This window comes from Bos javanicus, chromosome 9 (assembly GCF_032452875.1).
Source record: "Bos javanicus breed banteng chromosome 9, ARS-OSU_banteng_1.0, whole genome shotgun sequence".
Lineage (NCBI taxonomy): Eukaryota > Metazoa > Chordata > Mammalia > Artiodactyla > Bovidae > Bos > Bos javanicus.
In genome coordinates, this window is record NC_083876.1 from 63,844,578 (window position 1) to 63,857,916 (window position 13,339).

Below are 13,339 nucleotides of genomic sequence, written 5' to 3' on the forward strand. Positions count from 1 at the left end.
AGTTCCCAGCGGCCCCGAGCTCCGGGAGTACCGCAGGCAGGGCCCGGTGGCTGCAGGGGGGCTGCAGTTTCTCCTGTGCTCGGGCAAATCCTGTTTCTCCTCCGCAATACAGGCGGTTACTGGGTGCTGCAGCTTCCCCCCGAGTTCTGCAAAGGGCCGGCCGCCGGGGAACGGGGCTCTCCACTGGAGGCCGGTGCGAGGGTCCAGACCGGAGAGGTAAGCGATGGGCCTTGCGCCGCCGGCTGACGTCGGACACGTCTCGCGGCTGTCCCCACAGGCCGACGGGGGGCGTGACCGCGCACGCGCGGCGGGGCTCGTGGGCGGGGTTTTGGGCGGCTGCAGCCGGCTGACCGTCCGCCGGTCGCCGGCGGTCTGGGTCTGCGATCCAGCCCCCAGGGGTGGAGACGCGGGCGGTAGATGGGGGTTGCCTAGACCTCGGCCTTAGTCTTTAGTACAGCTTCAGCGACGCCGACGAAGATGGCGCCCTGGGTGCGGACTATAGGGGAGAAGCTGAAGCAGCGTCTGCGGCTGGACGTGGGACGCGAGATCTGTCGCCAGTACCCGCTGTTCTGCTTCCTGCTGCTCTGCCTTAGCGCCGCCTCCCTGCTCCTCAACAGGTAAGGCGGCGGCGCAGGGGCGGCCGCCACTGCCGTCCTCCCCACCCCCCGCGAAGCTGCGGGCTAAGGCGCTGTTATATCGCTGCGCGGAGACCGTCGGGCTGCGCAGCTGCGGGACGTGCGGCGAGCTGCGGGGGCCTCTGGGAGAGCGGGCCGGGGGAGCCGGGCGGGGCGCCGGGCCCGGAAGTGCGGGCGGGTGGGCTTGGGTGCCGCGGGTCCTAAGGCCTCGCTTCTCAACCATCCGGCCCCGAGTCTTACCTTGTTTTCACCCATTTCTTAAAACCTGGGCTTCCGTCGTCTATGCTTTTCAGAGGAATAAAATCTTTCAGGGCGGTCCGGTCAGCTGACGGAGGAGAGTTGCAAGGTCCGGTCGCTGTCTGTTTTTGACCGACTCGCCTCGCTCCTCCCCGCCCCGCGCGCACACGCCCACCCTATATGAAGCGATCCCAGCCTAGGCTTTCTCCCACAAAGGAGTGGTGGTGTTGGTTACAACACCGCAAGGATTTGTTGACCCGAAGTCAGAAAGCGAAATAGTACTATCATCCCTAGAATATTTCTAAAGGGAATACTGAAAGGTGAAATTGGTTAATTTCGTTGACACTTTGGAAGCGGAAGGTTCTGCCTCTGAACTAAACTGGTTGATGTCCTTCATTCTGTTGTTTCTAGAAGCGGTAGCGATGAAATAGGTAGTAGAGGTGAAATTATTTCAGAATTATTTCCAGATTTGCTTTTGGTGGAAAGACATGTGAGGCAGTTGTCAGCGATAACACCTGCATGTTTTCTCTCATAGTCTGAGCGTGCAACCATCGTTACTCTTTATCTGGAGATATTGGTCCCCAAGCCTAATAAGATCGGGGAAACTTAAACATGAAACTTGGTAAATTGATTTTGTTCTAAGATAACCGTTTCCTGGGTTTGTGTTGAAGTTGGATTTCTTCCCTTGTCGCTTTGCTTTCTAGTTAGTTGATTCTGAGTTATATAATACTAGGTTTAAACTGCGATTAATGTTATTGGAAACTGTACTTTATGATGGTAAAATGACTTTAAGAGTATGGAGGACGTGTACGTGGAATCCTTAAGAGAATGGAAGCTATTAATTATTTACTTTATCATCTGGAAAGTATTTCAAGCCAGATAAGCAGGTGTAGTATGAAAGATGTGCCAACTTTATATGATCGTTTTGTCCAGGCATCTTTACTTATCTTATTTGGGAGCCAGGTCAGTTTAGGTGTTCCAGGTAGGACAACTATGTAGGAACAGGTTGAACTAGATTTCTGAGGGTTTCAACTTAATCATAGCATCCAGCATCTATATTATTAAGGAGTCATAGGATAGCATCAGTGTCTTTATAACATCTGAACGCTGTACCCTGTATTTGTATTATGCAAAGAAAGAAGGAAATAACAAGTGTTATTTCTGAGTGGTTGGATTTATGAATGAGATTGTTTTTGTGTACAAGGCACCATTGGGGGGTGTAGCTGTGGAACTAGAAAAATGAGAAGATACGCTTAGTACATATTTTCAAAAAATGATTTTTATACAGGTATTTCACCAGTTAATTTTTAGAAATAACTTTATAAGAAATTCTCAGTTTAAAATCTCCCCTGGTTGGAAATTCCCTGGTGGTCCAGTGTTTAGACTCTGGACTTCCACTGCTGGGGGCCTGGGTTTGAGCTCTGGTCAGGGAATTAAGATCCACTGCTGTACTTAAGTCACTTCAGTCGTCTCCGACTCTGTGCGACCCCAGAGACGGCAGCCCACCAGGCTCCCCCATCCCTGGGATTCTCCAGGGAAGAACACTGGAGTGGGTTGCCATTTCCTTCTCCAATGCATGACAGTGAAAAGTGAAAGTGAAGTCGCTCAGTCGTGTCCAACCCTCAGCGACCCCATGGACTGCAGCCCTCCAGGCTCCTCCATCCATGGGATTTTCCAGGCAAGAGTACTGGAGTGGGTTGCCATTGCTGTACTTAAAATGGATAACCAACAAAGACCTACTGTGTAGCACAGGGAACTCTGCTTGCTAAATGAGAAAAGAATTTGAAAAAGAATGGTTATATGGATATGTATAACTGAATCACTTTGCTGTACACTATTACAATATTGTTAATCAACTATACTGCAATGTAAAAAAAAAAGTTAAAAAAAAAAAAAAGATCCGGCAAGCCTCATGGCATGGCCAAAAACAAAACAAAAGCAACAAACAACCCCACACCTCCCCAGAAAACCAACCAAATAAAAACTCCCCTGGTTAGTATGTGGTTAAACTTAGACTAGTACTCTTTTTGAAATTAACTTTTCTCTTATTGTCTTTAAATTTTAACTTCTAAAAATCTCTCAAGATGTTAATTAGCATATAAAATTTTCTTTCGGTATGAATAAAATTATGAATTTTATCTGTGGAAAGATAAATGGATATAACCTTTGGACCACTGTAACTGATTTGTGGTAAGAGTAGAGTAATATACTTTATGTATTTCAAATTATTTATGATATCATCTTTATAGTATTGTTTTAATATATTAGAGCATACGATTAGGATATACAGTTATATAGATTTGCTAATCATAGGATTGAATATTTGAATATTATAAGGAATATTTTAAGTTAATCCTAATAATAATGGTAATATCAATAGTATTAATAGGTAACTCTTTGTGAGTACTTTGGTCTAGTTACTGTGTTAAGAGTTTTCATTATTATTGAGGCAATTTATTCATGTGGTCACAAGTTTTGAATCTGAAGCTTGACTGTTCAGAATTTTATTCTGATTCCTCCTTTAACTAGTTATATGACTTTGGATAAGTAATCCAATTTTTGAGTCAGTCCCCTAATCTGTGTAATGTGCATAATACTGGAGCCTGCATTTTTGATTACTGTGATGATTTAAGTGTTTTTGTTGTTTGCTGGGTCTTTGTTGCTGCACACAGGCTCTCTGTGGTTGTGGTGAGCAGGGGCTACTCTCTTGTTGCAGTGTGTGGACTTCTCATTGTGCTGGCTTCTCTTGCGGAAGAGCACAGGCTCTAGGCACATCGGCTTCAGTAGTTGCAGCCCACAGGCTCTAGAGCACATACTCAGTAGTTGTGGCACGTGGGTTTAGTTGCTCTGTGGCATGTGGGGTCTCCCCGACCAGGGATTAGACCTGTGTCCCTGCATTGGTAGGTGCATTCCCATCTACTATACGACCAGTTCAGTTCAGTTCAGTCTCTCAGTTGTGTCTGACTCTTTGCGACCCTATGGACTGCAGCACAACAGGCTTCCCTGTCGATCACCAACTCACGGAGCCTACCCAAACTCATGTCCATCCAGTTGGTGATGCTATCCAACCATCTCATCCTCTGTTGTCCCTTTCTCCTCCTGCCTTCAATCTTTCCCAGCATCAGAGTCTTTTCCAATGAGTCAGTTCTTCCCATCAGGTGGCCAGAGTATTGGAGTTTCAGCCTCAGCATCAGTCCTTCCAATGAATAATCAGGATTGATTTCCTTTAGAATGGACTTGTTGGATCTCCTTGCAGGCCAAGGGACTCTCTCAAGAGTCTTCTCCAGCACTGTAGTTCAAAAGCATCAATTCTTCAGCGCTCAGCTTTCTTTATAGTCCAGCTCCACATCCATATATGAGTACTGGAAAAACCATAGCTTTGACTAGACGGACCTTTGTCGACAAAGTAATGTCTCTGCTTTTTAATATGCGGTCTGGTTGGTCATAACTTTTTTTCCAAGGAGTAAGCATCTTTTAATTTCATGGCTGCAGTCACCATCTGCAGTGATTTTGGAGCCCCCCAAAATAAAGTCTGTCACTGTTCCCACTGTTTCCCCATCTATTTGCCATGAAGTGATGGGACCAGATGCCATGATCTTCATTTTCTGAATGTTGAGCTTTAAGCCAACTTTTTCACTCTCCTCTTTCACTTTCATCAAGAGGCTCTTTAGTTCTTTGCTTTCTTCCATAACTGTGGTGTTCCACCAGGGAAGTCCTTAACTGGGTTTTAATACATGGAACATGCTTGGAATGGTGCTCAGCACAAAAACAGTTATTTTTGTCTTATTTATCCTCACAACATTGTGAAGTAGGTACTGTTACTAGCCTCTGTGATTTTTTTTTTTTTTTGAGATACAACGTATAAAACAGTACATAACACATATGTAATTGTATAGTTCTTTGAATTGTAAAATATAACTCCCCGTGTAACCACCACTTACCAAGATATAAAACATCACCCTACTAGGCTCCATTGTCAGTAACATTCTCAGTTGTCATGTATCAGTTTTGTTGCTTTTTGAACTTTATATAAATGGAATCATATGGTCTTCTCTTATCTGGTTTCTTTTTCTCAACTCTCCTTTTGAGATTTATGTATATTATTGCATATATTGGTAGTTATTCTTTTTGTTATTATGTTGTTTTCCACTGAGACTATACCACACTTTGTCCATTCTGTTGAAAGGCATTTGCGTTGTTTATAATTTTTGGCTATTATGAATAATGCTGCTGTGAGTATTCTAATATATATTTCTTTTAATAGGCATATGTACTTATTTCTCTTGGGTGTATATGACCATAAATGAACATGGTTCGTTGTAGCATATATATTTGTTTAACTTAAGTAGATACTGCCAGTTTTCCAAGGTTATTATACCAATTTATACTATCGCCAAAAATGTTTTATAGTTTTGTCTAATATTGTTTATAGGTTTAATTTAGCCATTTTACTTAGTGTATAGTAGGAGGTCATTGTAGTTTCAATTTGTAGGGTCTTGATTATAGCTCCATTTTACAAATGAGCAAACTGAAGCTAAGAGTTGTTCAGTAATTTTCTCATAGATAGTAAGTAGCAGAATGGGATTCTAATGATGATCATTCTGATTTAGAAGCCCAAGCTTTTAAAAATTACATTAAAAAGACATTATTAAGAAAAATTTATTAATAACTTTCTAAATAACATTGATTCATATAAACTGTAAGTGAAAGTCGCTCAGTTGTGTATGACTGTTTGCAACCGCATGGACTATACAGTCCATGGAATTCTCCAGGCCAGAATACTGGAGTGGGTAGCCTTTCCCTTCTCCAGGGGATCTTCCCAACCCAGGTCTCCCTCATTGCAGGCGGATTCTTTACCAGCTGAGCCACAAGGGAAGCTCAAGAATACTGGACTGGATAGCCTATCCTTTCTCCAGGGGATCTTCCTGACCCAGGAATCAAACTGGGGTCTCCTCCAACAACTGAGCTATGAGGGAAGCCCTAAACTGTAAAGAAGTCAGAAAATTGAAAGGTGTTCAGAATCACTCATAAATTTACCATTCAAAGATGACCACTGTTGTTAACATTCTAGTCACTTTCCCTGCAATTTACAATTTTATTTTATAAATTGTAGCCTTTTCTATATATGGAGCCACTTCTTAATATATTTTATTATTATTTTCTTTATTACTTTTTAAGTTACCACAATTGGCTTACATACACTATAACAGTATTAAGACAGACTCTTCTAAAGTACTTTAGTGAACTCGTTTAATTATTAAAACAACCCTGTGAGTTAGGTATTATTATTATTACCCCTGTTTTATAGAGGACCAAACAATCGGAGAGATTAAGTAATTTGCATTTTATCATATCCAGGATTAGAACCCAGACACTACAATGTTTTTTATTCCAAACTTAATGGGTCTTTCACTCTGTGTTCTGTTTCTTTTGTCTATTTTTCTCTTTCTACAACAGTACTGAATTGTTTTTAAAATGACAGTATTGTAGTTTTGTAGTATGTTTTTTATATACAGTTGGGCTGTTGGTCAGAACATCTACGTATGGTTTCACGTGTGACTTTTTCCCCCAAATGGTGTTGGGTGACAAGGATGAGTATCCTGAGGAAGAGATTCCACTGGAAGCTGTACTTTTTTTATGACCTAACCCTGAAATTTAGGCAGTTAGGTAGCTTCACTTCTGCTGCATTCTTTTGATTAGGAGTGAGTTATTAAGGCCAGCCTCTATTCAAGGGGAAGGAAATTAGATTCCTGCTTTTGATGTGAGGAGTGCAAAGAATTTGCACAGTTTTATTTAATTTGTAAATTAATCTGTGTAGAATTGATGTTACTTAACTATATTTAATGGTTTCATCAATGAACATATCTTTCCACATTCATTCAGATCTGCTTTTATGGGCTTTTAATAGATTTTTTTCTTTTTTTCATTTAAAAACTTTTATAAAGTTTTTTATTATAGAAAACTTGAATCACATACAAAATAAAAATAGAGTAGTACAATGGAACCTGTAAATACCTATCTCCTGGCTTCAAAAATGATCAGTTCAAAGCCAAGTATCACTCCTGTCCCTAATTATTTTGAAGGAAACGCCATGTGAGATGTTTTGTCTATAAACATTAAACATTTCAGTGTGTACGTACTCAGTCGTTTCAGTCACGTCCAACTCTCTGCTACCCTACAGACTAGAGACCTCCAGGCTCCTTTTTGTCCATAGGAGTCTTCAGGCGAGAATACTGAATTGGGTTGCCATGCCCTTCTCCAGGGATTCTTCCAGACCCCAGGATCAGGCCTGCGACTCCTGTATCTCCTGCGTTGCAGGCAGGTTCTTTACCCACTGAACCACCTGGGAAGCCCAAACATTTCAGTGTGAGTGTTAGTCCTCAGTGTGTCCGACTCTTTGCGACCCAGTGGATCATCGAACAAGCAAGAGAGTTCCAGGGAAACATCTATTTCTGCTTTATTGACTATGCCAAAGCCTTTGACTGTGTGGATCACGATAAACTGTGGAAAATTCTGAAAGAGATGGGAATACCAGACCACCTGACCTGCCTCTTGAGAAATGTGTATGCAGGTCAGGAAGCAACAGTTAGAACTGGACATGAAACAACAGACTGGTTCCAAATAGGAAAAAGAGTATGTCAAGGCCATATATTGTCACCCTGCTTATTTAACTTCTATGCAGAGTACGTCATGAGAAACGTTGGGCTGGAAGAAGCACAAGCTGAAATCAAGATTGCCAGGAGAAATATCAATAACCTCAGATATGCAGATGACACCACCCTTATGGCAGAAAGTGAAGAGGAACTAAAGAGCCTCTTGATGAAAGTGAAAGAGGAGAGTGAAAAAGTTGGCTTAAAGCTCAACATTCAGAAAACGAAGATTATGGCATCTGGTCCCATCACTTGGCAAATAGATGGGGAAACAGTGGAAACAGTGTCAGACTTTATTTTTTTGGGCTCCAAAATCACTGCAGATGGTGACTGCAGCCATGAAATTAAAAGACGCTTACTCCTTGGAAGGAAAGTTATGACCAACCTAGATAGAATATTTAAAAGCAGAGACATTACTTTGCCAACAAAGGTCCGTCTAGTCAAGGCTATGGTTTTTCCAGTGATCATGTATGGATGTGAGAGTTGGACTGTGAAGAAAGCTGAGCACTGAAGAATTGATGCTTTTGAACTGTGGTGTTGGAGAAGACTCCTGAGAGTTTCTTGGACTGCAAGATCCAACCAGTCCGTTCTAAAGGAGATGAGCCGTGAGTGGTCTTTGGAAAGAATGATGCTAAAGCTGAAATTCCAATACTTTGGCCACCTCATGTGAAGAGTTGACTCATTGGAAAAGACTCTGATGCTGGGAGGGATTGGGGGCAGGAGGAGAAGGGGACGACAGAGGATGAGATGGCTGGATGGCATCACTGACTCAATGAACGTGAGTTTGAGTGAACTCTGGGAGTTGGTGATAGACAGGGAGGCCTGGCGTGCTGCGATTCATGTGGGGTTGCAAAGAGTTGGACATGACTGAGCGACTGAACTGAATTGGACTGTAACCCGCCAGGCTCTTCTGTCCATGGAATTCTTCAGTCAAGCACATTTGAGTGGGTTGCCATTTTCTCCTCCAGAGGATCTTCCTGACCAGGGATCAAACCCAGGTCTCCTGCATTGCAGGCAGATTCTTTACTGTCTGAGCCACCAGGGAAGCCTCCAAAGCTTCTTATTTAATGTGTGTGTTAGTAACTCAGTCAGTGGGTATCAAACATTTCAGTAGGTGTCTTTAACTGATAAGAGCTTTCTTTTTCCTTGGCTGTGCCATGCAGCTTGCAGGATCTTAGTTTTCAGGCCAGGGTTTGAACCCGGACCCCCGCAGTGCCCCAGAATCCTAATCAGTAGGCCACCAGTGACCTCCCAAGAGCTTTTGTTTTTCTACATAACCAGGATACCACTTCATTCTTTTTTTTAAGTTTTTTTTTTTTTTTTTGGATGTGGACCATTTTTTAAGTCTTTATTTAATTTGTTACATTATTGCTCTGTTTGATGTTTTGCCTTTTTGGCCAGGAGGCATGTGGGATCTCAGTTCCCTGACCAGGGATTGATCCTATACCCACTGTGCTGGAAGGCAAGGTCTTAACCACTGGACCATCAGGGAAGCCCCCACAATACCATTTCACAATAAAAAAGCTGTTAGCATCCTTAAAATATCTATTCATTGTTCAGATTTCCCTGAATCTGTTAGAACTTTATCCTCCAATATTTTATGATGAAAAGTTTTAAATATACAGCAGTGTTGAAATTTATAGTAAATGATCAATCATCATTAAAATTTTACTGTATTTTTATATGCTTTGTCATGAGCCTGTCTATCCATTACGCCAACCATAATGAATCTTATTTATAAACAGCCTTTTAGATTTATTCAAATAATACCCAAGTATTATCTTTTAATCTGAAAATTTCTTCCCTTTTTTTAACCTTGTAATTTATTTGTTGGGGAAACTGGCCATTTGTTCCATAGAGTTTTCCACAATTTGGCTTCTGCTGATTGCTTCCCTGCAGTGTTTTTGAATGTCCCTCTAGGTTCCCTGTAAACTAGTAATTAGGTTAAAAGTCATCATTGTTATGATTTTTTTTCTCCTTTAGTTCATGATGATTAAAAGATACTGAACTATTTAGAAAAATATGCCTTTCTTATAGTGTGTTATTCTTTATTTTATGATATACCGCTAGTTTTAATTAACTAGTATTTTACTGAGTATTTCATTTCTATATTCATGAATAAAATAGACCTAAGGATTTCCTTCTATTATCTTTATCAGGTTGGGGGATTAAAATTATATTAGTCCTTTTAAATTGGCAGCTTTTCCTCATTTTTTTCCTCCCTGAAAGCAGTCTGTATAAAGTAAGGATTATCTATTTCATGAAAGTTTGGTGAAATCATTTGGGCCAGGGGCCTTTTTTTTTAAAGCCAGGTCTCTGATTATATTTTAATTTCTCTAATAAATAGTTGATCTATTCAGGTTATCTAGTTCTTAACATCCTAATTCTTAGCATTTTTTTTTTCTAAAAATTTGTCATATTATTTATCCAGTTTATGACTATATGGAGAAGGAAATGGCAACCCACTCCAGTAGTCTTGCCTGGAAAATCCTATGGATGGAGGAGCCTGGCAGGCTACAGTCCATGGGGTCACAAAGAGTCGGACACGACTGGGCGACTTCCCTTTCCCTTCCCTTATGACTATATAGTTGTTTATAGTGGAGAAGGCAATGGCACCCCATTCCAGTACTCTTGCCTGGAAAATCCCATGGATGGAGGAACCTGGCTGGCTACAGTCCATGGGGTCACTAAGAGTCGTGCACGACTGAGCAACTTCCCTTTCACTTTTCACTTTCATGCATTGGAGAAGGAAATGGCAACCCACTCCAGTGTTCTTGCCTGGAGAATCTCATGGACGGCGGAGCCTGGTGGGCTGCTGTCTATGGGGTCGCACAGAGTCGGACACGACTGAAGGGACTTAGCAGCAGCAGCAGCAGTAATTGTTTATAGTCTCACTCTTCATTTCAGTTATAGCTGTGATTGCTTCTTTTTTTCATTCTGTGTTGTGTCAACTACAAGTTGGCTCTTGCTATGGGCACTTGCCATCTGTCTCTACAAGGATTAAATCATGCACTGCTTCAGCTGCTGACGTTCAACACCCCCTGAAAGAAGCTGAGGGTGGAGAGCAGAAATGAGGCACTCTTGCTGGGGGTGGTGTGGTGGGACTGGCAGCAGGGATCTTCAGATAGGTATTTTCAGGAGCCGATTTTATTAGCCTGATTCTTGTATCTCCTGATATCTAGAAAAACACTGGAATCCTTCATGGTGATGACTGTTCCTCGTGACTCGGGAAAGGTTCATGAGACTAGCAGAAACCTTTTGGAAGAATATGTGCTTCATTGCATGTATTCCCCCTTCACCAAAATCTCATATATACTGAGCTTCCCTCTTCCTTCTTTGGAGTAGTTTCTTAGAGCTGTTTCAGAGTGCTGTCTCCCACGCTGCAGTCCTCATTTTGCCCCAAATAAAATTTACAACTCTCATGTTGTGCATTTTTAAAAAGTCAACAGTTTTATATTTGTATCCTCTCTTTTTCTTTTCTCCCCGATCTGTTTTGCTAAAACTTTGTCTTTTTTAATTTTTGCTTTTGAGAATTTCCAAGCATACATAGAAAAAGAGAGTACAAAGAACCCCTAAGCACTCATCACTCAGCTTCAACAGCCATTAGTATTTTAAAAAATCTGACCTTCCTCCTTTTAAAATAATTATTCTACACAAAACCATAACCTTACAAAATTAACAGTAATTTTTAAATGTCTTGTAATAGTCAGCTCATACTCAAATTTTCTTAATTATATAAACATTTATAATGCATTTGTTCTAATCAGAATCACAACTGGGTCTATTCATTTTATGTAGTCGCTGCATCTTTGAAGCTTTTGTAAGTATAATCTAGAACAAGAGTTGCCAAACTTGCTGTAAAGTGTCAGTAAATATTTTAGACTTTTCGGGCTATATCAGGTCTCTCTGTCCCATATTCTTTTTTAAATGTAAAAATCTTAGCTTTGAGGACTATACCATAAGCCTTTGTCAACCCTAATCTAGAACATTCCTCCTCACCCGCTCTTTTTTTTTCACTTTGCCATTGACTTGTTGAAGAAACTGGGTTATTTGTTCACACTTTGGATTTTGCTGATAGTCATCTGCACCTCTGTATTTCTTGTAGACAGGGAGTTAGAGTTATAGACTGTTAGATTTACATGTTTTTTTTTAGGGGGGTCCACGTGTACTTCAGTGATGATGTGTACATTCTAATACATCACATCAAAAGGTAACTCCACATTAGGTTGAGTTGCCTCACTTTTTGTAGATTCAGGTGGTGACAGCTGCCCAACACATTTTCTCTTTGGTTTCACCATTTATTTACTCCCTTTAACTGTGTGGATCACAATAAACTGTGGAAAATTCTGAAAGAGATGGGAATACCAGACCACCTGATCTGCCTCTTGAGAAATTTGTATGCAGGTCAGGAAGCAACAGTTAGAACTGGACATGGAACAACAGACTGGTTCCAAATAGGAAAAGGAGTTCGTCAAGGCTGTATATTGTCACCCTGTTTATTTAACTTATATGCGGAGTACATCATGAGAACCACTGGACTGGAAGAAACACAAGCTGGAATCAAGATTGCCGGGAGAAATATCAATAACCTCAGATATGCAGATGACACCACCCTTATGGCGAAAGTGAAGAGGAACTCAAAAGCCTCTTGATGAAAGTGAAAGTGGAGAGTGAAAAAGTTGGCTTAAAGCTCAACACTCAGAAAACGACGATCATGGCATCCGGTCCCATCACTTCATGGGAAATAGATGGGGAAACAGTGGAAACAGTGTCAGACTTTATTTTTCTGGGCTCCAAAATCACTACAGATGGTGACTGCAGCCATGAAATTAAAAGACACTTACTCCTTGGAAGGAAAGTTATGACCAACCTAGATAGCATATTCAAAAGCAGAGACATTACTTTGCCAACAAAGGTCCGTCTAGTCAAGGCTATGGTTTTTCCAGTGATCATGTATGGATGTGAGAGTTGGACTGTGAAGAAGGCTGAGTGCCAAAAAATTGATGCTTTTGAACTGTGGTGTTGGAGAAGACTCTTGAGAGTCCCTTGGACTGCAAGGAGATCCCACCAGTCCATTCTGAAGGAGATCAGCCCTGGGATTTCTTTGGAAGGAATGATGCTGAAGCTGAAACTCCAGTACTTTGGCCACCTCATGCGAAGAGTTGACTCATTGGAAAAGACTCTGATGCTGGGAGGGATTGAGGGCAAGAGGAGAAGGGGACGACAGAGGATGAGATGGCTGGATGGCATCACTGACTTGATGGACATGAGTCTCAGTGAACTCCGGGAGTTGGTGATGAACAGGGAGGCCTGGCGTGCTGCGATTCATAGGGTCGCAGAGTCGGACACGACTGAGCAACTGATCTGATCTGATCTGAATCATTATAGGATGCAACATGGTGATTTGTTATTGTTTCATTCCTTCTGTATTTTTTAATTTAAATTCTCGTGTGTGTGTGTGTATGTGTGTGTGTTTGTAGAGTTGCTTTAATTTATCCTCTGTTAAGGTCTGTTTAGTTACAATGAAGTATAGCTCAAGCTGTAAAAGTAGAATAAATGCTTATACCTTTTTCTCTTAATTATGTTTTTAAAGTAATTACTGGTGCCCTAGTAACCTCAAGTAGTATCCAGCCAGAGGTTTTAATTATTTTATTAATTTTTCCGAAGAACCAGTTTATGTCTTTTGTCATTGTCGTCTACTTGACTGATTTCTGTTCTTTAGCGTGTCCTTCCTTTTTACGTGTTTGGATTTGTATTTCCTCCCCCAACCTTCTGAATGCTTAGCTTGTTGGTTTTCAGTATTTGTCTCTGATTAAT

General features: G+C 41.3%; 1 protein-coding gene across 5 annotated transcripts in view; it reads left to right on the top strand.

Annotated features, from left to right (window-relative positions):
* Positions 1–299: 299 nt before the first annotated feature.
* Positions 300–13,339, top strand: part of SNX14 (sorting nexin 14) — an 84,249-nt gene continuing 71,209 nt past the window's right edge. For 3 of the 5 annotated variants that reach the window (XM_061427892.1, XM_061427895.1, XM_061427896.1), the window contains exon 1: positions 322–617. In XM_061427892.1, the coding sequence (XP_061283876.1) occupies positions 478–617 (140 nt within the window). In that variant the 5' untranslated portion in view covers positions 322–477. Of the gene's footprint in view, positions 618–13,339 lie in introns of all 5 variants that reach the window. The other 2 variants (XM_061427891.1, XM_061427894.1) reach the window with 2 other exon arrangements.